The sequence below is a fragment of the Corythoichthys intestinalis genome, chromosome 16, assembly GCF_030265065.1.
Source record: "Corythoichthys intestinalis isolate RoL2023-P3 chromosome 16, ASM3026506v1, whole genome shotgun sequence".
Classification (NCBI taxonomy): domain Eukaryota; kingdom Metazoa; phylum Chordata; class Actinopteri; order Syngnathiformes; family Syngnathidae; genus Corythoichthys; species Corythoichthys intestinalis.
In genome coordinates, this window is record NC_080410.1 from 3,408,928 (window position 1) to 3,435,094 (window position 26,167).

At 37.6% G+C, this 26,167-nt stretch overlaps 1 protein-coding gene across 2 annotated transcripts; it reads left to right on the plus strand.

Moving 5' to 3' along the window:
- The first annotated feature begins 4,340 nt into the window (after nucleotides 1-4,340).
- clpp (caseinolytic mitochondrial matrix peptidase proteolytic subunit) lies at nucleotides 4,341-25,088 on the plus strand. 2 transcript variants are annotated; one of them, XM_057861042.1, is made up of 7 exons: nucleotides 4,341-4,492; nucleotides 7,586-7,684; nucleotides 11,346-11,417; nucleotides 11,503-11,599; nucleotides 14,510-14,697; nucleotides 14,793-14,898; nucleotides 20,729-25,069. In XM_057861042.1, exons 1-7 carry the CDS (start codon nucleotides 4,475-4,477, stop codon nucleotides 20,959-20,961), a joined length of 813 nt encoding a protein of 270 aa, XP_057717025.1. In that variant the 5' UTR covers nucleotides 4,341-4,474; the 3' UTR covers nucleotides 20,962-25,069. The 2 variants fall into 2 exon arrangements, with proteins under 2 accessions (XP_057717025.1, XP_057717026.1); XM_057861043.1 differs by lacking the exon at nucleotides 7,586-7,684 and having other exon boundaries at nucleotides 4,364-4,492; nucleotides 20,729-25,088.
- Nucleotides 25,089-26,167: the final 1,079 nt, after the last annotated feature.

Below are 26,167 nucleotides of genomic sequence, written 5' to 3' on the forward strand. Positions count from 1 at the left end.
TTAAGCAAATACAAATGCTTTAGTAGTAATATCTCTATTTTGCTCGAAATGAAAAAAACACAAAAGAAAATGGAAAAAAAAACAACATTAAATCATTATCATTTTACACAAAAGTCCCAAAAATATTGTAAATATTGGCACCCTTTGAAAATCAAAGTTTGTTACTTACTTACCTGTGGCACACAACAGGTGGTGGTAATAACTAAATCACACTTGCAGCCAGTTAAAATGAAATAAAGTTGACTCAACCTCTGTCCTGTGTCATTGTGTGCACCACATTGAACATGGAGAAAAAAAGAAGACCAAAGAACTGTCTGAGGACACGAGAAGCAAAATTGTGAGGAAGCATGGGCAATCTCCAATTCAATTCAATTCAATTCCAATTCAATCTCCTAAGACCTGAATGTTCGTGTGTCTACAGTGCGCAGTGTCATCAATAAGTGCAAAGCCCATGGCACTGTGGCTAACCTCCCTAGATGTGGACGTAAAAGAAAAGTTGACGAGAGATTTCAACGAAAGATGTTTGGATGGTTGATAAAGAACCTCGACTAACATCCAAAAAGTTCAAGCTGTCCTGCAGTCTGAGGGTACAACAGTGTCAACCCGTACTATACGTCGGTGTCTGAATGAAAAGGGAATCTATGGTCGGATACCCAGGAAAAGCCCACTTCTGACCCAGAGACATAAAAATGCCAGGCTAGAGTTTGCCAAAACTTACCTGAGAAAGCCCAAAATGTTTTTGGAAGAATGTTCTCTGGTCAGATGAGACAAAAGTAGATTTTTTTGGGGAAAATGCATCAACGTAGAGTTTACAGGGGGAAAAATGAGGCCTTCAAAGAAAAGAACACGGTCCCCACAGTCAAACATGGTCCCCTGATGTTTTGGGGTTTGCTTTGCTACCTCTGGCCCTGGACTGCTTGACCGTGTGCATGGCATTATGAAGTCTGAAGACTACCGACAAATTTTGCAGAACAATGTAGTGCCCAGTGTGAGAAAGCTGAGTCTCCCTCAGAGGTCATGGGTCTTCCAGCAGGACAATGACCCAAAACACACTTTAAAAAACACTAGAAAATGGTTTGAGAGAAAGCACTGGAAACTTCTAAAATGGCCAGCAATGAGTCCAGACCTGAATCCCATTGAACACCTGTGGAGAGATCTGAAAATGGCACCCTTGAAATCTCAGAGACCTGGAGCAGTTGGCCAAAGAAGAATGAGCTAATTTTCCAGCATAGCATTGTAAGAAACTAATTGATGGATGGATACTGGAAGCGGTTGTTCGCAGTTTTTTGTGTAAAGCTTGCACTACCAAGTATTAGGCTGAGGGTGCCAATACTTTTGTCGGGCCCATTTTTAGAGTTTTGTGTAAAATGATAATGATTTCATTTTTTTTCTCTTGTGTGTTTTTTTTTCATTGCAAGCAAAATGAATAAAGATATTACTACCAAAGCATTTGTAATTGCAATCATTTTCTGGGAGTAATTGAGCATTATCTGACAGAATTGCAGGGGTACCAATACTTTTGGCCGGCAGTGTATGTATATACAGTGAGGAGCAGAAGTATTAAATCATACAGTGTACATTCCGGATTTTTTTTTTTTTTTTAAGATTATGTCTGTATAAGTGGAAAAGCATAAAAGATTGAAATTTCAGACCTCTATTTTCTCACTGTGTGAACTTGCAAAATCACAAAGGGTGCAAATGCTCCTCGCTGTATGTGCGTATGTATATATAGTTTATAATTCCCCCATGTTTATAATAAAAACATACAAATAAAAATAACGCGTCGTCATTTTTCTCTCTCTCTATAGATTTATATACAGAATATACGTAAAAACTATTTTTACATTTTGTTAATAAAGTTTTGAATTAAAAAAAATATCCATAGCGAGCTGCATTCTGGGATACAAGCCATCAAAACAAACGAGAGGAACAAACTGTCCACATAATAGGGAATGGGACGTACTACGTCACTGTTTGGACGCGCCTCCATGCTGGCAATATGATTTACTTCCGGTTCGGCAGAGTCAATGCGGATTGTAACGTGTGGTCGTGCTAAGCTAACTCTTTCGGTGTTTTAGAAAGAAATTATGGGTGTGTATTGTTGTGTTACCGGGTGCAACAGCTTCTCCTACAACTAAAAAAAGGGCGAGGAAAACTGGACTCACTTTTCACCGTTTTCCTGCATGGAGGACCAAATATCAGATCACGAAGGCACGACTGATGGCTGGATTGCAGCGGTTCGTCGGAAAAGCATTTCTTATGATCATATTTCTGCTGGAATGAGAGTATTCCCCTCATCTCTACTCTTGTAAGTTGAACGATTTATCCGTTTTGGTTTCAGTACGGTTTTTTGTTTTTTTTACTGTTGTGTAAATCTGCCTCGATAGCAATGCTAACCTACTCCTCCTCCTCACCTACCTGTTGTGTTACTAGGAAAACCTGCATATGAAATGCTGACAACACATCCCGATTGGTCACCATATCTCTTCTTGGGTTATTCTGAGGTCAAGCGCACCACATCGGAGCGTTATGAGAGGTTGGAAAGGCGAAGAGTGCACGCTGAAACTTCAGTTTGCTCTGCTCTTACAAACACGATCCAAAGTGTTGTTGTGAAAAGTCAATAAAATATGAATACCAAAACATGACTTGAACAACTTCTTGACAAACTGTAACTGCTTGTTGTTTACTTCAGGTCTTCATAATAAACAGGTGTAATAATTACAAAGTCAGGTGACTTAATTTTGTTATTCTATTTGGAATATGCATTGACAATTTTTGGACAGTGTTCTAGACAAGAACTGGGACTGATAAGTTGCAATAGATTTCAAGTAATGCAATTTCTCCAATACTATATTTTAATTGACAGTTTAAAATCTTTAAATTAGTGCAAACAAGGCCCACCCTCTGACGGTGGCAGCAAATATTATATAATTATAAGTAATACACAAATACAAGATCACAATAAACGTGTCTTTGTCAAAGCAGTTTAAAACACTATTTACTGGCCTTGGGTAAATTGCCAGACAGGATAAATATGTGCTTTAAAGTTCTTGCATTTCCATTTTAAGTATTGCAAGTACTAGTCTCCAACACAGTATTTGAACTGACAGTTTAAAATCCTTTTAGTACAAAATGGCCCACACTCTGGCAGGGGACAGCAAATATTATAATACATAATACATTATAAAAAGCTATATACTATATAAATACAAGATCACAACAAAACCTGTATTTTTTCAAAGCAGTTAAAAAACATCCAGTGACCTTAGGTAAATAAAGGTGTAAAAATATGTACTTTACAGTTCTTGCATTTCTATTTTAGGTATTGCAACTTTTCCAACACTATTTGAATTGACAGTCTAAAGTCTCCATAAGTGCAAATAAGAATATTATAATTTAAAAATAATAATAGAATATATAAATTCAACATTACAATGAAACGTGTCTTTGTCAAAGTGGTTTAAAAATAATAATAATAATAATAATACGTCACTGGCCATAGTTAAATAGCCAGGCAGAATAAATATGTGCATTACAGTTCTTGCATTTTCACAAGTTAAAAGCCCGCAGTTCATCGACGAGAAGGGCAGACCCAGATGGCGTCTGCAGCAGGGGCTTGTTTGAGTCCGACACAGGACAAATGGAACCACTCCATTGAACAAATTTTCTTTGTCAAATGATCCAAGAAGAGAGATGGTGACAAATCGGGATGTGTTGTCAGCAGGTTTACCTAGGAACACAACAGGTAGGTGAGTCGTAGTAGGCGAGCATTGCTACCGAGGCAGATTTACACAACGGTGTAAAAAAAGAAAAACGTATTGAAACCAAAAGTGGATAAATCGTTCAACTTACAAGAGTAGAGATGACAGGAACACACTCTCATTCCAGCAGAAATATGATCATAAGAAATGCTTTTCCGACGAACCGCTGCAATCCAGCCATCCGTCGTACCTTCGTGATCTGATATTTGGTCCTCCATGCAGGAAAACGGTGAAAAGTGAGTCCAGTTTTCCTCGCCCTTTTTTTAGTCGTAGGAGAAGCTGTTGCACCCGGTAACACAACAATACACACCCATAATTTCTTTCTAAAACACCGAAAGAGTTAGCTTAGCACGACCACACGTTACAATCCGCATTGAGTCTGCCGACCCGGAAGTGAATCATATTGCCAGCATGGAGGCGCGTCCAAACAATGACGTAGTACGTCCCATTCCCTATTAACTTTAAAATATTAAGAGGCTTTAATTTGTTATTATTTTTCATTATATAAATGTATTTAATTTTATTATACGACATGAATATAAAATGTCAGATATCTCTTTTCCATTCGATGGCTTACAGTTTCATCACTGCGAAGTGCATTCTGGGATGCGTACTTCCACTGACAAGTCTGCGTTGAGCAACAAGCGCACGAGAACATCAGCACGGACAAGAACACATCGGACTAGATCTTGAAATCGCTACACTTCCGAATCATGAACGTCCTTTTCACGGTCTGTAAAACTATCTAACATACTAATAACGTATTCACGTGCAAAATGAGTTAGTACGTAGTTATTGGCTAATTCTCCATGTAGCGTAACATCAATGACTGAAAGCGAGTTGGAATCTTGGAAGTACAGTTGATCCAAATTCTTCCAGTGACGAAAACAAACTCATCGAGACCTAATAACTTCAACTAATGAAACAGTTTTGGCAGTTCAATGTTGTTGCATACATAACAACACCCATCAGAGTGGATCATCAAAACAAGTGTCTAACCCACAGTGTTAGAAATAATTATATTTGCTTGAAATAATGTGCTCCTTCAAACTTCGCTTTTGTCAAAGAATGCTCTATCTTCAGCAATTAAAGTGTTGCGTAGTTTGGCATTGTAGCTGTTAATTTGTTGAGGTAATCTAGAGAAAGTTCACCCCACGCTTTCAGGTGACCATGCCATGAATTAGATTGGACACTTGAAGGTCAAGCTTCTTCCACAACTGTGCTGACCAGTCTGTTACAGCTAGAATGCCAGCTTCCTGCTTCTTCACTTAAAAAAATGGAGGTGTGCAGTGGGTCATTGTCTTGTTGTTGGATGAAAATGGCTCCACTGTCCACAGAGTTATTGTCAAATTGAGTGTTAGCCATCTTTATTTTAAATGTGTCTTGTTAAAATCTCTCACTTACCAGCACCACACACTAGACCGTCACGTCACATTCATCATCAGATTACATCAACAAATGAACAGCTAGCGTGCTGTAATTGCTTCAAATAGAGTGTTGAAGGAGAAATTTATATCAAGTAAAAATAATACCGTCATTTTCGGACTATAAGCCGCCACCCACCAAATTTGACCCAAAAAAGGCATTTTTTCACAGATAAACGCACTGGAATACAAGCCGCAGCTGTCCTCACTGTATTATGGGATATTTACACCAAAAGATATTAACTGGTGACACTTTATTTGACAGTGGTATCATAAAACTGTCATAAGACAAAATGAAGCTTCATTTTGCCATCACTGCTCCCTTGGGGAAGAGAGTCAACCTCTGCCACCACCTGCTGTAAACACTGTTATCATCAAACATGCCTCCTAGCATGCATTGCGGCGCTTCAGATGTAAATAACAATCAAATTCATGTTCCGTGCTAATTATTTCTTCAGCTACTGTTCCAGTTGTTTCATTAATAACTTGTTACAAGCTGGTCAAAAGTATTGGCACCCCTGCAATTCTCTCAGATGACACTGCCATGAGCATTAGTGAATGCTTATGACAGATGTCATTTTGTGTCATATGGCAAATTATCACTTTTGAATGGATGTAAAAGATCCGAGCCGCACATAAATGGAGTTAGCGACATCATTTTCCGTATGTCACTTAATGACATCTGTCATAAGCATTCATTAATGCACATAATAGTCTCTTCTTCTTCTTCTTTATTTATTTATTCATTTTCCGTTCGGGCATGACAAATCCAAACAAACATACAGCATTTATATGTGTTTACAATTTATTCAACCCGAAAATAAAAGGGCTGACGGGAGAAGCCGAAGCTTATTGAAACCCGTCCCCAGTATACTATATAGGACGCAGAAAATATCGAATATCAATTTTTGACATTCAGATTTCGTAATAATTACAAGTTTGTTTGTTTGTTTGTTTTATAGTAACCATCCCCTCTGATTGTTCATTTTCCCAATAGTCCATTGTCGATCGTGGCAATGTGCTCGTTATGTTGATTAGATCCAGTAGATTAGTTTCCTTTCGGCTTGTCATGTCATGATTATGACGGTCTTATGGCAGTCTTATGACGTCACTGTCAAATAAAGTGTTACCCATTAACCCAATAAATCAACAAATAAGCCACACTGGACTATAAGACGAACGATTCAAAATGTGGGGGAAAAAATAGTGGCTTATAGTCTGAAAATTACGGTAATTTATAACTTCAATGTTTTGAGTCTATTTTCTATATATTACTTCTAGGGCTGTCAAACGATTAAAATTTTTAATCGAGTTAATTACTGCTTAAAAATTAATTAATCGTAATTAATCGCAATTCAAATCATCTATAAAATATGCCATATTTTTCTGTAAATTATTGTTGAAATGGAAAGATAAGACACAAGACGGATATATACATTCAACATACGGTACATAAGTACTGTATTAGTTTATTATAACAATAAATCAACAAGATGGCATTAACATTATCAACATTCTCTTAAAGCATGGGTGTCCAAACCTGTCCTCAAGGGCCGCTGTGGGTCCTGGTTTTTGTTCCTACCAATCGAGCACAGACAGTTTAACCAATGAGGTTTGTGCTAAAACAAGCAGCACCTGACTGCAATCACCTGATGACACTTGTGAGACACCAGATTGGTGAAAAGATGTCATCTTGTTTGGTAGAAATGAAATCCAGCACCCACTGCTGCCCTATGTGGAATAGTTTGGACACCACTGTCTTAAAGCGATCCATGGATAGAAAGACTTGTAGTTCTTAAAAGATAAATGTTAGTACAACTTAAAGAAATTTTATATTAAAACCCCTCTTAATGTTTTCGTTTGATCAAAATTTGTAAAATTTTCAATCAAAAAATAAACTAATAGCTCGCCATTGTTGATGTCAATAATTACAACATGCTCACTCATGGTGCTGAAAGCCATAAATCAGTTGGACCTAAGCGCCAGCAGAGGGCGCCAAACACCAAAAAACAAGTAACAAGCGGACATTCCACTCTGCTGTCATTTTAACCTGTTTGAGCGGGGTATGTGCGTTAATTGCGTCAAATATTTTAACGTGATTAATTTTTAAAAAATAATTACAGCCCATTAACGCGATAATTTTGACAGCCCTAATTACAACTCATTTGATAAAATCAAAGTATGGATTTTTATGGAAAAACACAAACTTGGCTGGGTGACCCCAAACCTCTGAACAGCAGTGTGTCTATCACTAAATATATAACCGATCTTGCCCGCCGATCGCGTCCTTTGATTATACTAGTATATGTGTTAACAAAAAACGAGAAATGAATCGTCTCCCTTTTCCTGACTAAAAAGTGGTAATTCAGTAACGGAAAGTTTTTTTTTCTTGTCTTTTAGAGGGTGTTTAAAACTCTGGGTCAGGGACTGAAATCCAGATCTATCCACCAGAGTCCTGTATGGAGAAGTCCTCTAATACCCATAGTCATCGAACAAACGGTCAGTGACAATATACAGTAGCTATGTGGTGGTGATATATCGAGATACAGTGGTACCTCAACATATGAAAGATTAGGTACATGAAAAAATTTTCCGACAAGTTTTTTCAAGCTTTTTCTCCTTCATATTTTAAAAATGATTCATCATACGAAACATAATACGTACTATAATTGATCATTCCCGCTCGCTGCAGTGCAGTAATGTAACTACGGTGTTGTCTATCAGTGTTTTTCAACGTTTCAACCAAAAATGTCCTAAAATTAGTTTCTGTATCGTGTATTTATTTATAAAATCATTTCTTAGTATTTATACTTACTTAGTCTGAAACTTGAGCCTGTTTAGATGAACTCAAAGCCAATATTGTGGCAGAAATCTTCCTCAACAGCTCTCAGTCAGTTTTTTTTTATAGCAGTTAGGCTTAAAAAGCTCAGAACTATCAGACAGGGGGATTTAAGCAATGTCTTTAACCGCATCAATGCTGAGCATCTCGCTGACAATGGCTTTGTAGACAGGTAGTATTGATGTCCCTGCCAAAGTGTGGGACTTTTGGGATTTGGCAACAAGTTCAGCAACTAGCTAACTGGCTTTGAGGGCATTCTCATTTACCTTCGTATTTTTTCTCAAAAAAGTTACATGTACCTTTTCACGAACGCGAACAAAATAGTACATAGTTTGAAGCGACGGGTGTTTTGTTTGGAGATGACTTTTAAGCTTGTTTGGCACCATGGCGCTGTTTGGATAGCTGCTAGTGTCGCCTTCAAGAACTGCTCAGATTTGTAGCCATCAGTCACCTTGCTGTCCTCGACAATCTGTTGGAATAAAAAACGGGGAGGATTGACGGTCGTCACATTTGGATAAAATGGAATGACACTTTCGTGTATCGATACTTGACGAGTAATCGCATGATGTACAGTAGACGTGCTGGGGTCCACATTGTTGCGGACAGCAAGGTGGCTGATGGTCAGAAATCCGAGCAGTTTTTGAACACGACACAAGCAATACCTCGCTCATCTGGGCACGACCTAGAACTTCCTACCTTCTTCTTCCTTCCTATAGCAAGTTCGCCCGACGGCATTAAAAAAAAATGTGATACTGGATAATTTCTTGCGGCACACCTGACGATCTCTCACAGCACACCAGTGTGCCGCGGCACAATGGTTGAAAAGCACTGGTCTATCTGATTGTTCTAATAGGCAGAAGAGGCGTGGAAATCATGCTCATCACGTTTAATGAACGATTTCATTCTACTAGTCGCCCATTGTAGAGTACAATTATTTTCCTATATTACCTCGTCTTATAGCACTCCATGTTTGCCATGAGCTCGAGTAGTCATTTGGGTATGGAGAATGAGCCTATCAAACTAGTTACACTTGTGCGTCACTAGGGAGCAACAAAACATTAACATCAAATCTAATGTTGTGTTTTTAGTATAGATTGGAACAAATTAGGCGATTTACATGTAAATTGCGATTCATCATACAAAAAAAAATCATAATACGAAAGCCACTGGAATGAATGAATTTCGTATCTTGAGGTACCACTGTACTTTGTATCCCAATAGGTATTGGCAAGAATCGATAATCGTTTTTAAATAGATTTCTCAGTTTCATAAAGGAACCAACTGTTTGCTAAAATTTTCATTACAAAAGTGTGCATAATAATAAAAAAAAAAACTCATAGTCTGTGACAAAGACATTAACTTATCATAGATTGCAAAAAGTTATTTATTTTATATTTATTTTTACATTTAGAAATAGCTTGCTTTCACTTTAATAGAGGGGTATGAAAAGTATCTGAACCTTTTGGAAATCCTCACATTTCTGCCTAAAATCACTATCAAATGTGATCTGATCTTTGTCAAAATCACACAGATGAAAATGCAGTGTCTGCTTAAACAACCCAAGCATTTATAGGTTTTCATATTTTAATGAGGATAGCATGCAAACAATGACAGAAGGGGGAAAAATAAATAAGTGAACCCTCTACCTAAGGAGACTTAAAGAGCAATTCCCAATCACTGATGAGTGGTTTAAAGCTGCCCTGCCCACTATAAAACACACACCTGGTAAGAAATGTCTTGATGAGAAGCATTGTCTGATGTGCATCATGGCTCGGTCAGAAGAGCTGTCTGAAGACCTGCGATCAAGCATTGTTGTTTTGTATGAAACTGGGAAAAGATACAAAACCATCTCTAAAAGTCTGAATGTTCATCAATCAATGGTCAGAGAAGTTGTCTACAAAGTGGTTTCAATTGCTCTTTAAGTCTCCTTAGGCAGAGGGTTCACTTAATTATTTTTCCCCCTTCTGTCATAGTTTGCATACTGTCCTCATTAAAATATGAAAACCTAAAAATATTTTGATGGTTTTAGTTAAAGCAGACACATTTTTTTTCTGTGTGAGATCAGATCACATTTGATGGGGATTTTATGCAGAAATGTGAGAAATTCCAAAAGGTTCTGAAACTTTTTTTATACCACTATAGTTGTATCTTAAAATATCCTAAGTTTTTATCCGACTGATATACAGTGGTACCTCTACTTACAAACGTCTCTACTCACAGAATTTTCAGGTTGAGACACACCTCAACGGGAAAATATTGCCTCTTCTTACAAAAGAAATTTCAGGATACGAAAGGCAAAAATACAGTATGGCTGTTACTCGCAGCTCCCAGAGTTTACTGAACATAGCTTACTAATAGTGCTCTGCCATTGGCTATTGCCTAGCATTCCTGGCATCCAATTGGCTAAGAGGCACCTCTACTGTATGCGCATGTTACATGTTTGCCTGGCACGGCCAGACTGTTCTCCCTGTATTTTTCAAACACTGAGAGAATAATCTGGGACCCAGCCCATTAACGGCCTCTCGAGCAAGTACAAAATCAATCGTCGAATCAGATTCGTTTATTTGTGTGACGTGTTCTTAACGAGCAACGTCACTCTTCCGCGTCGGAAGTCGTCTCCACAACAACACAGATGGCGAACAGGAGAGCCGAGAATACGTTCCAATCCACGGTAAAATCAGTTTTAAAGTACCAAAAACACATCGACACATGTCAATTACAACAGTCTGTCTCGCGCTAGCCATGTTAAATAAACTCCGCTCTCCTCGTATGTTTACCTCCGCGTGCTAGTCCCTCGTCGCGTTTCTAACGTCACATCTGCCCGCCGCTGATTGGTCCACTCCGCTGTCTGTTTGCTGTGACTTGCTCCGCCATGGAAATTGTATCCGCTTAATGGTGGCCAGACTCAATAGCTGGAACAGCGGTGAGTCTGGAGTACCAGGCTAGTTACATGTTACATGTTTTGATGCATTATAAAAGATTTTGGCCTGAATTTTGAAGGGCTTGGAACAGATTTTGGCATTTACATGGAAAAGGCGTCTCTACTTACAGAAGTTACGTAACTTCTTGCAGAACCAATTAATTTGGTAAGTAGAGGTACCGGTGTTGATAATTGTCATATTCTTATATCATGCTTAATCATCGTCATATACTGCAGCCTTGTACTGCCATTTGTATTGTTTCATGAGGTACCCAGAGGTTCCCACCCGTCGTATAGATTAAACATGCTTCTATGATTTGTGATCTGTTAAACTGCTAATTTGAATATTTGCATGTAATAAAATGCACATTATTTTTAATTTTTGTACTTTTTCATTTCAGGGGCGAGGAGAACGAGCTTACGACATATATTCTCGCCTACTTAGAGAAAGAATAATTTGTGTCATGGGTCCAGTGAGTGTCCTGCTGTACTGAAGTTTGTGTTTTATGATATGCTTCAACTGATGTTGAGAGTATGTTCTTTGCTGCCGTATCTAAGATTGACGACTCCGTAGCCAGCCTGGTGATTGCCCAGCTGCTTTTTCTTCAGTCAGAAAGTAACAACAAACCGATTCACATGTACATCAACAGCCCTGGTAAGCAATCGTCGTTTTTTTTTTTCTTTAAATAATTATTTTTATTGTTGGATTTTAGTGGTATAAAGAGCAAGTTCTGTGACTATTCCTGGAATTAGATATCAGAAAAGCAGGCTAGAAAGGCTTCCAAGACACGTTTTTAGCTCGTCATCGTCATGAAAAATTGTTCGTCAACAAAATCGTAGACTTCATAATATATTGACGGGGCGCAGGGCCGATTAATAGGGGGCCTATCTCCGTCAAAGCTGACCGAGAGGAAACACAGACAAAGAGCTTTTTACGTTGAAAGTTCTTGTACATAAATGCTTAAGTCCCTGAATTCTTTATATATATGGACGTAAAACAGTCTCGATTCTCGGTTAAAAGCAAAAAAAACCAGGCAGTTAGCATTTATTTTACTTAAATATGTCGAAGTACGATGCTAGTCTGTTAGTCAATGTGGCAGCCGCCATATGTAAACAGATTTTTCGGTGAAAATTCTTGTGAATAAATGCTCAAATCCCTGAATTCTTTATAGATATGGATGTAAAACAGTCTCGATTCCTGGTTAAAAGCAAAAAAAAAAAAAAAAAAAAAAACGGGCAGTTAGCACTTATTTTACGTAAATATGGCGATTATGCTGCTAGTCTTTAAGCCACTGTGGGGCCGCCTTATCACTACAAAGAGCTTTTTGCGTTGAACTTTTTGGGAATAAATGCATAAATCCCTGAATTCTTTATATATATTGATATAAAACAGTCTTGATTCTTGGTTAAAAGCAAAAAAAAAAAAAAAAAAAACGGGCAGTTAGAATATATTTTACGTAAAAATTGCAAATTATGATGCAAAGCCGTAGCGGTTAATTTCTCCCACTGATTTTTTTTCACAACATTTCAAAATGCATGCATGGTACGAAAAATATAATAATTACGTTGAATCCTCGAACAAATCACTCCTGAGAAAATCCTTTCTGTTTGTATGCGGTACAGCTTTCGTAGTTTTTCAACCTAAATCCGGCATTGGATCGCTGCATATGTTTGAGAATAATTGCGACCGACTTCGACTGACTGAAGCAGAGTGTAGGACGGCCCCCTACTTGAAGGCGTGGCGCAGTGTCTGGGGAATGTGTCCCATCAATATCATTATGAAGTCTACGAAAATATATTTTTATCATCATCATTGCCTAACCAGGACTGCCTGTCCTGGTTAGGCAATGATTCACAACCTGACTAAGACAAAACAGAGCTACGTAATATATGAAGTGACTCGACAATAGGCATGAACCGGTATGAGATTTTGACGGTATGATAACCTTAAGCAACAATACTGCGGTTTTATGGTATTGCAATTGTTGAAATAAATTAAATAAACAAATATTTTAAATAAAAGTCAAATAAATAGAACTTAGACTAAACCCGTAGCCACAGCTCAAGTTGCTCAACATCATTTAGAACAAGAACAAAAATATTTTACATAAAATGTAAACACGTCTAAATTAAAAAAAAAAAAATATATATATATATATATATATATATATATATATATATATATATATATATATATATATATATATATATATATATATATATATATAGGCAGGCACATTGTAGAGACTGGCTCATTTTCTCCATTTTCTCACTCAGTCCAAGTTATGATGCAGGAATGTGAGCATGTTCACGTTTTCTGGGTTTAGTTTGGAGCAGTGAGGTGAGAGGATGTGTCCACTACTACTATTAATTAGTTGAATATTAATAGAGAGTGAGCGACTGCGCGTGTGTATGACTCGTATCATTATTTGCACATTATACACATCCAACCACCCTCTCAACACAAAAAGTCGCCAGAGAGAAAAAACACCACAGGCTGTATTATGAAAATTTTATTTTGAACAGATGTTTACAATGGAGGAAGAATTGGGGTTGCCAGCGGTCCTGGATTGTGCGAGACAAACCCCAATATATGAAGTTCCGATTGGTTCCGTCAGCACCAATCGGAACTTCCTATATTTCGGGTTGTCCCGCACAATCCGGGATTGTTGGCAAGTACGAAAGACGATAGAAAAGTTGGCTAATGGTATAGAGGAACCCGGTTAGCCTTGGCATGCTAACTACCCACATTTTCTGCCTCGTTAACAAGCTTATGTCATAGTATTTGTTTTACCATCGCTAGACACACTAAACACGCTGACGAGAACTCTCATAGCTGGTGGGAAACGTAAATGACAGAGTTCACTTACCTTAAATTTTGTATAAAGTCACGGATGACGGTCACGTAAATGTGAAATCGTGTTTGAGGTGTTGCCCCCTCTTGCAACCATCCTCCGCAAGCAAATCTTGCACGTCGGGTGACCTTCCTCCTCTAAGCAGTGGCCGTCTGCTTCTTTTCGGTAGCCAGAGTACTCCCGTACAGCGATTTTATTTTTTAAGGGGGGGGGGGGGGGGAGGCTCACCCCCTTCAGCCATTGTGTCAACTCTTGTCTACAGCACAGAGTAGTGTCACTGACGGACATAGCAACAACCGGAGGGGGAGGGGTGAGCGCTCCCGCTCCATTTCTCGCTGCATTTTTGGGACATAAAAAATAGCTAATACTGTCCTGCGGTATGACGGATAATTTTAGTGGTTTAGAAATCTTGACATTTTAATACCACGGTAAACCTTGAAACCGGTAACCGGCACATGCCTACTAGACAATGAGCAGTACCTGAACACGAGAGGCAACAAGGAATCAAATTAGAGGGGCACACAAGTGAAATTAGTGGGCAATCACAAAAACAAGACAGGACAACAAACAAAGGGAACTGAACAAGGGTGATGGGGAAAAATAAAGCAAGCCCAGATTTGAACAGTCAGCAAACAAAAAAACTTCTCCATGCATAGCCATCTTGAATTCCAAACATGCACTTCAGTAAGAACCTTCTTAATTCCCTCTAGGTGGCGTCGTGACAGCAGGCCTGGCCATATACGACACCATGCAATATATCCTTAATCCCATCTCCACTTGGTGTGTTGGTCAAGCAGCTAGCATGGGTAGTTTGCTGTTGGCAGCAGGGACAACAGGCATGAGGCATTCATTACCCAATGCTCGCATCATGGTCCATCAGCCATCTGGAGGTGCCAGGGTAAGTGGAACCACATTTCACAACAAGACTAGAGGATTTTCTAACACTGGGACCGATTTGTTTTACGATATAATGTAATACATGATCTTTTTCAGGGTCAGGCCACTGATATTGCCATCCAGGCAGAAGAGATCCTAAAATTAAAGAAACAGATAAACAATCTCTATGCCAAACACACTGGGCAACTCCTGGAAACAATAGGTAGGGGACCAGCAGTGCATCAACACTCTTTGAAATGGTTTGCATCCAACTATAGCACTTTTAACTGTTTCTCTTTTGCTCATCAATGTGATATAACTTTCAGTTAATGCTTTAAGCGGAACAAATGAGTTGTGCCTTGGGACAAAAATGAAATTAATAAAACAAATAACCATACACAGAAGACTTCAAGACACTCCTATTGTAAAGCCAGAAGTAGTGTGGTAAGACTCATGAAACTTAATACTGACAGGAGAGACGAGATATGGAGAATGTGTAATCCATATGGATTCGTGGATTGATTTTGGCAATGTTCAGAGCGATATATTCCTTGACTAATTAGTTGTTTTTATTAATAATTCTGTTGAACGATAGGAAGCCAAATTACTTATTGACAAGTGCAGAAGTCTCATTAACAGTTGCAAAAACCCTTTGTTTGCACTAATTACATCAAAATATCAAAGTAATCACTGCAATTCTTGAAAAAAACGCACAAGACTTGTACATACATCTGTCAAAGAAAATCTGTTGTTTCTCAGGCTACGTCTACACTTGGACAGATAATTTTCTCCAGGGTATTTTGCCAACTATTTTTATACCTGTCCACACTTACGTTTAAGGTGCGTTAAAGGCCCCCCCGCTTCTGCAAGGTACGCTTGCATTTGCGTAAACTACGCAGACTTCATTATTATTGATGGGGCTGATTAATAGGGGGCCAGCATTATTGGCAAGGCCATCAAAGCTGACCGAGTGGAATCACAGACGAAGAGCTTTTTTCTTTGAAATTTCTTGTGAATAAATGCTTAAATCCCCAAATTCTTTATAGATATGTACGTTAAACGGTCACGATTCTTGGTTAAAAGCAAAAAAAACGTGCAGTTAGTGTTTATTTTACGTAAATATGTCGAAGTACAATGCTAGTCTGTTAGTGAATGTAGCTAGCGGCCGCCTGATGCAAACAGAGCTTTTCTGGTGAAAATTCTTGTGAATAAATGCTTAAATCTCCGAATTCATATAGATATGGACGTAAAACGGTCTCGATTCTTGGTTAAAAGCAAAAAAAAAACAGTGCAGTTAGTGTTTATTTTACGTAAATATGTCTTAGTACAATGCCAGTCTGTTAGTGAATGTAGCTTGCGGCCGCCTGATGCAAACAGAGCTTTTCTGGTGAAAATTCTTGTGAATAAATGCTTAAATCTCCGAATTCATATAGATATGGACGTAAAACGGTCTCGATTCTTGGTTAAAAGCAAAAAAAAAAAAAAGTGCAGTTAGCATTTATTATTTATATAATAATATAATATATATTATTTATAGACAGCAGTCCATGTTAAGTGGCGGGTAATATTACCCGCCTCCATTATCCGTCTAACATCTAATTCAGAAAATAGGCATACTAGTGTAGCCGACATGCGGTATTGTCCAACAAATTACACGTTTAAGGCCATTGTCCTTCCTAGTGTAGACGTAGCCTCAGTTCCTTTAATGTAGGGCTGCAGCTATCGATTATTTTAGTAGTTAATTAATTTATCAACTAGTTAGTTCGAACAATCAAGTAATCAGATGAGGAACATTTAATGCGTTGCAGAATCAATTTTAGGAGATGTAAAACAAAGGCTTGCTAAGATTACACTTTCAAAAGAGCATTAAATGCGAATACAAAATAAAATTCCCAAGTGTTTCTTCAAACTATGAAGAATTGCACTTTCATTCAAAAATAAATTGAAATAGGGCTCCAGCTATTGATTATTTTTGTTGTCGATTAATTGATGAACTAGTTAGTTCGAATAATCGAGTATTCGGATAAGGAATATAAAAAATTGAAATACCTGTGCTGAGCCTCAGACGGTATAGAAAAAATAAATCAGTATCTAATTACAACAAAAGAACAACTGGCTAACTTGCATAGTAAGAGTCCACTGGCTTAAATTCTGTAACATTCTTTTTTGTTTTGTTTTGTTTTTTGTTTTTTACAGTGCTCTTAACAAATTATTCAAACATATATTCCCACAAAAAAAAAACAGCTATATATACCTCTAAACTACATTACGAATGCATTTAAAAAACATTAGCTCCAACAAAAACTTAGCTATGTTGGTCTTAAACGGGAGCAGCTGGATTCAGCCATGTGAAATGTGTTATGTCATATTCACTTATGCCACTAGAGGACAGTCTATCTATCCAAATCAATCAAATTAAATGCAGACATTTTAAAAACAAACCATTACAAAGCCACTTTAATTGAACAAATACTCGAAACAGCAAAATTTAATTTGAATCCTTTTTCTAATTGAATTACTCGAGTTAATCGAGTAATTGTTGCAGCACTACATTTAAATACCCAAACTCAGTCTCAAATGGTATAAAAAAATGAATAAATAAAAGAGGATCTAAGTACAACAAAGAACAATTGGCTAACTCTCATAGCAAAAGTCTGCTAGCTTAAATGCTATAAAATGCCAACTTTTTTTTTTTTTTTTTTTTTTTTTTTTTACAAAGCTCTTAACAAATCGTTCAAACACACACACCCCACAAAAAGGCTAAATAGTCCTATACACTAAATTACGATTGCATAAAAAGCATATTGGCTCAAACAAAGACTTATCTCGTGTGGGTCTTAACAGAGAGCAGCTGGATTCATGTTAAGCCATGTTAAGAGTTATGTCATATTTACTATTGACACTTGAGGGCAATGTATCCGCCCAACTCAATAAAACTAAATGCAAACACTTTCAAAACACACCATTAGGGCTGCAGCTATCGAATATTTTAGTAATCGAGTAATTGACTGAAAATTCTATCGAGTAATCGGATAAAACAAATATATTTTTAGGTGAAGAGCAATTATAAATATACATGAGAAAACAAGACATTTAATCTAATCTTGAACCATTTTCAGTCAATCAATGTCTTTATTTTCGATGAATATTGTTGAAAACAGCCAACAATTGCATCTCAGATGTAACTGGAAAAAAAAAAGACCAATTCACTGCTTTCACTCAAAAAACCTTTAGATCTTATAAAAAATTATTGTTGGAATGAAAAGATAAGACACAAGACGGATATATACATTCAACATACGGTACATAAGTACTGTATTTGTTTATTGTAACAATAAATCAACAAGATGGCATTAACATTATTAACATTCTCTTAAAGCGATCCATGGATATAAAAACTTGTAGTTCTTAAAAGATAAATGTTAGTACAAGTTATAGAAATTTTATATTAAAACCCCTCTTAATGTTTTCGTTTTATTAAAATTTGTAAAATTTTCAATCAAAAAATAAACTAGTAGCTCGCCATTGTTGATGTCATTACACCATGCTCACTCCCCAAACTCATAAAATCATTGGGACCCAAGCGCCGGCAGAAGGCGCTAAACAACAAAAAACAAGTAACAAGCGGACATTACACTGCTGTCATTTTAATCTGAGCGGGGCATGTACGTTAATTGTGTCAAATATTTTAACGTGATTCATTTAAAAAATTAATTACCGCCCGTTAACGCGATAATTTTGACAGCCCTAATATATATATATATATATATATATATATATATATATATATATATATATATATTAGAGCTGAAACGAGTACTCGAGCAACTCGAGTAACTCGAGTTTAAAAACTGATCCGAGTAATTTTATTCACCTCGAGTAATCGTTTATTTTGACAGCTCTAAGCATCACGTTTTGTTAGGACTACTTTTAATGCGGGACAACGCGCTGTCACGTGCGGAGAGGAAGAAGGGGAAAAAAAAAAAAAAACTTACCGCAGCCGACAGCCGCCACAAACGACGCCGACGTTGCTAAATACTAGCCCGCACAATGCTACATTGGTAACAGGCAGCGTCTGGCGCGTCTCATAGAGATCACATGTATGTTGAACTAGATGCGAAATGACAGACTCGGCCGCGTCTGGGCAGCGTTTGTAAACAGCCGCCATCTTAAAGCAGTACAGCGCTAAGCGCTAATAAAGAGCGCTAATAAAGAGCGCTAAGCGCTAATAAATAAGATTAACGTTACTGTCGCTACTAGCTCACGGAACGTTAGCCCTGCGGAGGGCTAGGTTTCAATTAATTATGACCACTGTCGATGCGTGGCTAACGTGTCTTACATACAGGCTTTAACATAACATAGCATTGTGGAGTGATGAGGGTGTAAAATAAAAACTTAATCATGCTAACTATCAATTTTAGCTCAGTAGTCATTGCTGGATAAAACACCAAGTAGCACTGGTCCCTAATGTGCTCCAATACAGCCTGTATCATACATTTATTTTGAACACTGCAAAAACTCAAAATCCTATCAGGACTTACAGTTTAGACTAACTTAAAACTTAACTAGAACTTAAAAATGGCTTGACACAAAGAGAAATTCAATTGAAACACGTGGGGAAAAATCCTAACTTTTAAGTGATTTGTGTTATCAAGCGTAACGGCATTTTTAGGTAAGATATATATATATAATAATAAGATCTAAAAGTTTTTTGAGTGAAAGCAGTGAATTAGTCTTTTTTTTTTTTTTTAATTCTAGTTACACCTGAGATGCAATTGTTGGCTGTTTTCAACAATATACAACGAAAATAAAGACATTGATTGACTGAAAATGGTTCAAGATTAGATGAAATGTCTTGTTTTCTCATGTATATGTATAATTGCTCTTCACCTAAAAATATATTTGTTTTATCCGATTACTCGATTAATCGATAGAATTTTCAGTCGATTACTCGATTACTAAAATATTCGATAGCTGCAGCCCTAATATATATATATATATATATATATATATATATATATATACCTAAAAATCCCATTACGCTTGATAACACACATCACTTAAAAGTTAGGATTTTTTCTCCCGTGTTTCAATTGAATTTCTATTTGTGTCAAGCCATTTTTAAGTTCTAGTTAAGTTTTAAGTTAGTCTAAACTGTAAGTCCTGATAGGATTTTGAGTTTTTGCAGTGTTCAAAATAAATGTATGATACAGGCTGTATTGGAGCACAGGCTGCACATTAGGGACCAGTGCTACTTGGTGTTTTATCCAGCAATGACTACTGTGCTAAAATTGATAGTTAGCATTTTTGAGTTTTTATTTTACACCCTTATCACTCCACAACGCTATGTTATGTTAAAGCCTGTATGTAAGACACATTAGCCACGCATCGACAGTGGTCATAATTAATAGAAACCTAGCCCTCCGCAGGGCTAACGTTATGTGAGCTAGTGACAGTAACGTTAATCTTATTTATTAGCGCTTAGCGCTCTACTGCTTTAAGATGGCGGCTGTTTACTAACGCTGCCCAGACGCGGCCGAGTCTGTCATTTCGCATCTAGTTCAACATACAGTACATGTGATCTCTATGAGACTCATCAGACGATACCTGCTACCAACGTAGCAGCGTGCGGGCTAGTATTTAGCAACGTTGGCGTCGTTTGTAGCGGCTGTCGGCTGCAGTAAGTTTTTTTTTTTTTTGCTTCTTCCTCTACGCACGTGACATCAGCGCGTTGTCCCGCATTAAAAGTAGTCTGAGCAAAACGGGATGCTTAGAGCTGTTAAAATAAACGATTACTGGAGGTGAATAAAATGACTCGTATCAGTTTTTAAACTCGAGTTACTCGAGTTGCTCCAGTATTCGTTTCAGCTCTGCACACCATTACAACGCCACTCTTAATTAAACGAATATTCAAAGCAGCATAATTTGATTTAGCTTTTTTCTAATCGAATTACTCGAGTTAATCGATTAATCGTTGCAGCACTACTTTAATGTGTTTGTATATAACTGAGTTTCACATTATTTCAATGAGAAATGTGTGTTCTATCATCCAGAAAATGCAATGGAGCGAGACCGTTATATGAGCCCCATGGAGGCCCAGGACTTTGGGATTATCGACCTGGTCCTTGTCCACCCACCTCAAGCTGGTAAAGATGAGCCTGAGTTGGTTCAGAAAGAGTCTGGCACAGTGACAAGTCCCTCTGCAATCCTGGAGTCTCCAGCACCTGAAAATGCCTCAGCTGGCTCACCCCAAACCATGCATCACACAAAATTGAACTATAAGTGACCTCAGCAGAATGGTGCAAATATAAAACTGACTTCTCTTCTGTTTGTCTATGTGTAAGACTTTGCTGGCGTAACATCACCCAACTTGCCTTACTGGGCGTAGTAAATCTTCTGGTATTATCACTCGCGTTTTTTTTCTGTCTAATGAAAATTAGAGTAAGATAAATGACCTATAAATATTAAATTTTATGTTCAGTATATAATAAGCCTGTTGCAATATGCAATAAGACAATTAATCGCACAGTAAATGAAAATGAGGTCGGTAATTTCCCCGGCTCCCATTTATCACCGAGTGCGTGTTAAAACTTCGCCCATTGATTGCATATGAGACTCCAGTTCCTTTCACAGATACAGTATTTATTGGTTGTCAACACACCATAGATCTAAATTTCAAACATCCAAAATAAGAGAAAACGTATACAGTGCTACATTGATTGATTGATTGATTGAATTTATTTCGAAAACATGAATACAAACAAAACATAAAACTTGAAAAGGAGTAGGAAGAAGTAAAAAAAAAACTATGACTCCTACCACTTTGTCCGCTACATAATCACCAGCATGAATCAAACTAAACAAATACAATTCACAATAGTTCAATAATGTCTGGAGAACAATGGTTGGCATCACTCAACATTTTCTCAACATAAATACTATGATTCATTTCTATAATTACAGAAAACAAGATATTTGTATTTTCTCTTAAACACGCTCAAATTAGCGCTTTTCTTTAGGTCCTCAGTAAGTTTGTTCCACAAGTCCGCACCACAAATTGAAGGACAAAAGCTCTTTTTTGTTGTACGGTGATAATGCTTTTTAACTTCCTAATGTTTAACTGCCCTCTCAGATTGTACCATCCTTGTCTATTTGAAAACAAAACTTGTATATTTCCAGGTAATGTATTTTTCCGTGCTTAAACATGATGAACGTCTCTACAAATAGACTTTTTAGGTTAATACACGATCAACGGGAAAATATTGCCTCTTGTTGCGAAAAAAATTTCATGATACGAAAGGCAAATCAGTATGGCTGGTACTCACAGCTCCAGTTCACTGAATTTAAGTCGCCACCCACCAAATTTGACACGATAACAGCATTTGTTAATGGATAAGACGCACTGGACTATAAGCTGCAGCTGTCCTCATTGTATTATGGGTAGTGTTGTTAGTAACGCGTTACGCGTTACTGTAATCTGATTACTTTCTTTAAGTAACGAGCAATCTAACGCATTCATTTTTCCAAGCCAGTAATATGATTAAAGTTAGTTTCCTCGGTGCCTGTGCGTTACTATTTTGTTGTTGCCTCATACTGTTGTAGAATGAAGACTACTGTAGTCATGTACAAAGAGCATTTGAATAGAAAATACTGCTCTTGAGTTTGGGAGTGACATCACATCTCACGTTTTCTCATCGGGAAAAAAACGGGTCACGTGTATTACCATGCTGTGTTCGTGCGCGCCGTCTGCCACGGCGGTCAACAACATAGCATGGCTAGTTGGCTACCTATCCAGATGCTAACAGTAAAGGAGCCGGAGAGATAAAACTAACGGCTGCATTTGCTCACTGGAGATACAGCAATTACTTCACATATCCGACCAGTAAAGATGACAAAAATATTTCCGTGTGTTGCAAACTCTGCGCTGGCTCAGAAAGACTGTCGACTGCTAAAAACTCGACATCCAATTCAATTTGGAATTACAGCACAACGCGAAAAAACTTGAAACAAAGCCGGCAGGTAACGAGACAGCCAGCACTTCTACAATTTGTAACCAGCCTTCATAATATGTGTAATTATGTACATTTTATAGTTAAGAGTTTGTAATCATAGGCGGTGTTTTACATTTGTGGGACTGGAGGAAAAGCATGTTGAAGACTGAAACAAAAGTCAGAAGTTTGGACACCATCATTTTTGCATTTTATATATTTTCACTACTATTGTAAATTCTCACTGTAGACATCAAAACTATGAACGAACATGTTGAATGGCAAAAAGTGAAATAACTGAAAACAGGTTTTGTATTCTATATTCTTCAAAGTATCCACCTTTGAGGTGTCTCCAAACTTTTGGCCAATACTGTATATATATATGTACACATATTGACACTGTTCGAGTTCAATCAACTGTTCAAGTTGTTGTTAGTAGCGTTTGAAAGTTTAGGTTTAAAGAAATTCTAACTATCCATCTTGCCTCCTCTGGTGTAGTTTTGGCTAAGCAAAGGATAGTCTCCAAGGTGCTAGTCACATGATCTGTTCGAAAAATGATTTTGACCCATTATGAAAACTATACGTTGTAGGATTTTTGTTCATTTTATTAATTTGTTGTTTGTTTTATTGCTTTACAACTTTTATAGACAACATTTTAATGGCTAGGTCTTTATTTCAAAGGGGAAGTTCAGAATTTTTTACTTTAGGCTTAATGTTGGAGTTAGTGGGGGTTTAATTAGTCGTTGGAGTTGATTTAAACAAATTTCGTGCAGTTAGTTTTAGGGCTCCGGAATGGCTAAGCTAGGGCGAGTCAACGGTGGTCGACTTATTAAACCCCCGCTAACTCAAAGATTAAGCCTTATGTGAAAAACTAAATTACACGCGAGGACATTTTTCTGTTATTTTTATGTTGAGGCAGCAAAAGGAGAAAAATAGGTAAAAAGTAACTAATAAGTTACTTTTAAAGTAACTTAGTAACTTTGATATTAAAGTAATCAGTAAAGTAACTAGATTACTTTTATGAGGTGTAATCAGTAATTAATTTACTTTTTTAAGTGATCCGTGACAACACTGATTATGGGATATTTACACCAAAAGATATTAACTGGTAACACTTTATCTGCCAAATCATCTCACTTTTGAATGGATGTAAAAAAATCTGAGCTGAACATAAATAAAGATAGTGACAGTTTACCTGATGACTCTGTCATAAGCATTCATTAATGCCCATGGCAGTGGCATGTCATAGTTATGACAGTCTTATGACGCCGCTATCAAATAAATCAACAAATAAGCCGCACTGGACTGTAAACCACAGGGTTAGAAAATCAGAGGAAAAAAGTAGCGGGTTATAGTCTTACACTGGTGGCCAAAAGTATTGGCACCCCTGCAATTCTGTCAGATAATGCTCAGCTTCTTCCAGCAAATGATTGCAATTACAAATGTTTTGGTAGTAATAGCTTCATTTAGTTTGCCTACTATGAAAAAACACAAATGAGAATAGAAAAAAATAAATCATCATCATTTTACACAAAACAAAACAAGCGGGAGAAAATGGATTGATGGATTTTACACAATTCCAAAAATAGGCCAGACAAAAGTATTGGCACCCTTTGAAAAATAATGTGATGTTTCTCTAATTTTTGCAATTAACAGCACCTGTTACTTACCTGTGACACATAACAGGTGGTGGCAATATCTAAACCACACTTGCAGACAGTTAAAATGAATTTAAAGTAGACTCAACCTCTGTTCTTGTGTGTACCACATTGAACATGGAGAAACGAAAAAAGACCAAAGAACTGTCCGAGGACTTGAGAAGCAAAATTGTGAGGAAGCATGGGCAATCTCAAGGCTACAAGTCCTTGGCCTAAAGACCTGAATGTTACTGTGTCTACCTTGCACAGTGTCAGCAATAAGTGTAAAGCCCGTGGCACTGTGGCTAACCTCCCTAGATGTGGATGGAAAAGAAAAAATGACGAGATTTCAACGAAAGATTGTGCGGATGGTGGATAAAGAACCTTGAATGAATGAAAAGGGACTCATGGTAGGAGACCCAGGAAGACCCCACTTCTCACCCAGAGAGAAAAAGCCAGGCTGGACTTAGCCAAAACGTTTCGGAAGAATGTTCTCTGCTCAGATGAGACAAAAGTGGAGCTTTTTGGGAAAAGGCATCAACAGAGTTTACAGGAAAAAAAACTAGGCCTTCAAGGAAAAGATCACGGTCAAACATGGTAGAGGTTCCCTGCTGTTTTGGGGTTGCTTTGCTGCCTCTGGCAATGGACTGCTTGACCGTGTGCATGGCATTATGAAGTCTGAAGACTACCAACAAATTTTGCAGCATAATGTAGGGCCCAGTGTGAGAAAGCTGGGTCTCCCTCAGAGGTCATGGGTCTTCCAGCAGGACAATGACCCAAAACAAACTTCAAAAAGCACTAGAAAAAGGTTTGAGAGAAAGCACTGGAGACGTCTAAAGTGGCCAGCAATAAGTCCAGACCTGAGTCCCATAGAAAACCTATGGAGGGATCTGAAAATGGCACCCTTCAAATCTCAGAGACCTAGAGCAGTTGGCCAAAGAAGAATGGTCTAAAATTCCAGCAGAGCACTACAGGGAAACTCATTGATGGATACTGGAAGTGGTTGTTCGCAGTTATTTCATCTAAAGGTTGTGCTACCAAGTATTAGGCTGAGGGTGCCAATACTTTTGTCCGCTCATTTTTGGGAGTTTTGTGTAAAATGATAATGATTTAATTTTTTTCCCCGTTCTCTTTTGTGTTTTTTCATTGCAAGCAAAGTAAATGAAGATATTACTACAAAAGCATTTGTAATTGCAATCATTTTCTGGGAGAAATTGAGCTTTATCTGACAGAATTGCAGGGGTGTCAATACTTTTGGCCAGCAGTGTAGATGCAAAATGGCAGACACGGCGGCGTTAGCACATGGTATTTAAGAAACAGTCTGGAATTTTACTTTTTTCACAAAATGACTTCCTTTAAAGGGTGTCATCCTGTACAAATTCATTCTTGAAATTTGCTGTGAACCAATGTTGGAAAAAAAAGGGAACTTTTTAAGTGCGGGCATGAGTAAGTGGCAGCACTGCAAGACAGTGACCTTGAGCAAGTAGTAAACACTCTGCAATTTTAGTAACCATAGTGAATTCAGGATGAAATCCAAAGTGTCCAAGTTGAGATGTTTCAGCGGTCAATAAGGAATCTCAACAGTAGATCTCGAGAATGCATTCGTACAGGAGGACACCATTTAAAGCACGTAAGTAAAAGAAAACAACTAATAAAAAAATCTATACAGTGGTACCTTTACCTATGAACGCCTCTACCTACAAAAGTTTCAGGTTAAGACTCGCCTCAACGGGAAAATACTGCCTCTTGTCACCCAATACGATTAAAGCAGATTTTTTTGGGGGGTCACTTTTCCTGCCTCTGTCGGTTAAGTGCCCTGAATAATCTGCCTCGGGAAAAGTTTGAAGAGTTTGAGAGGAGTCGTTGA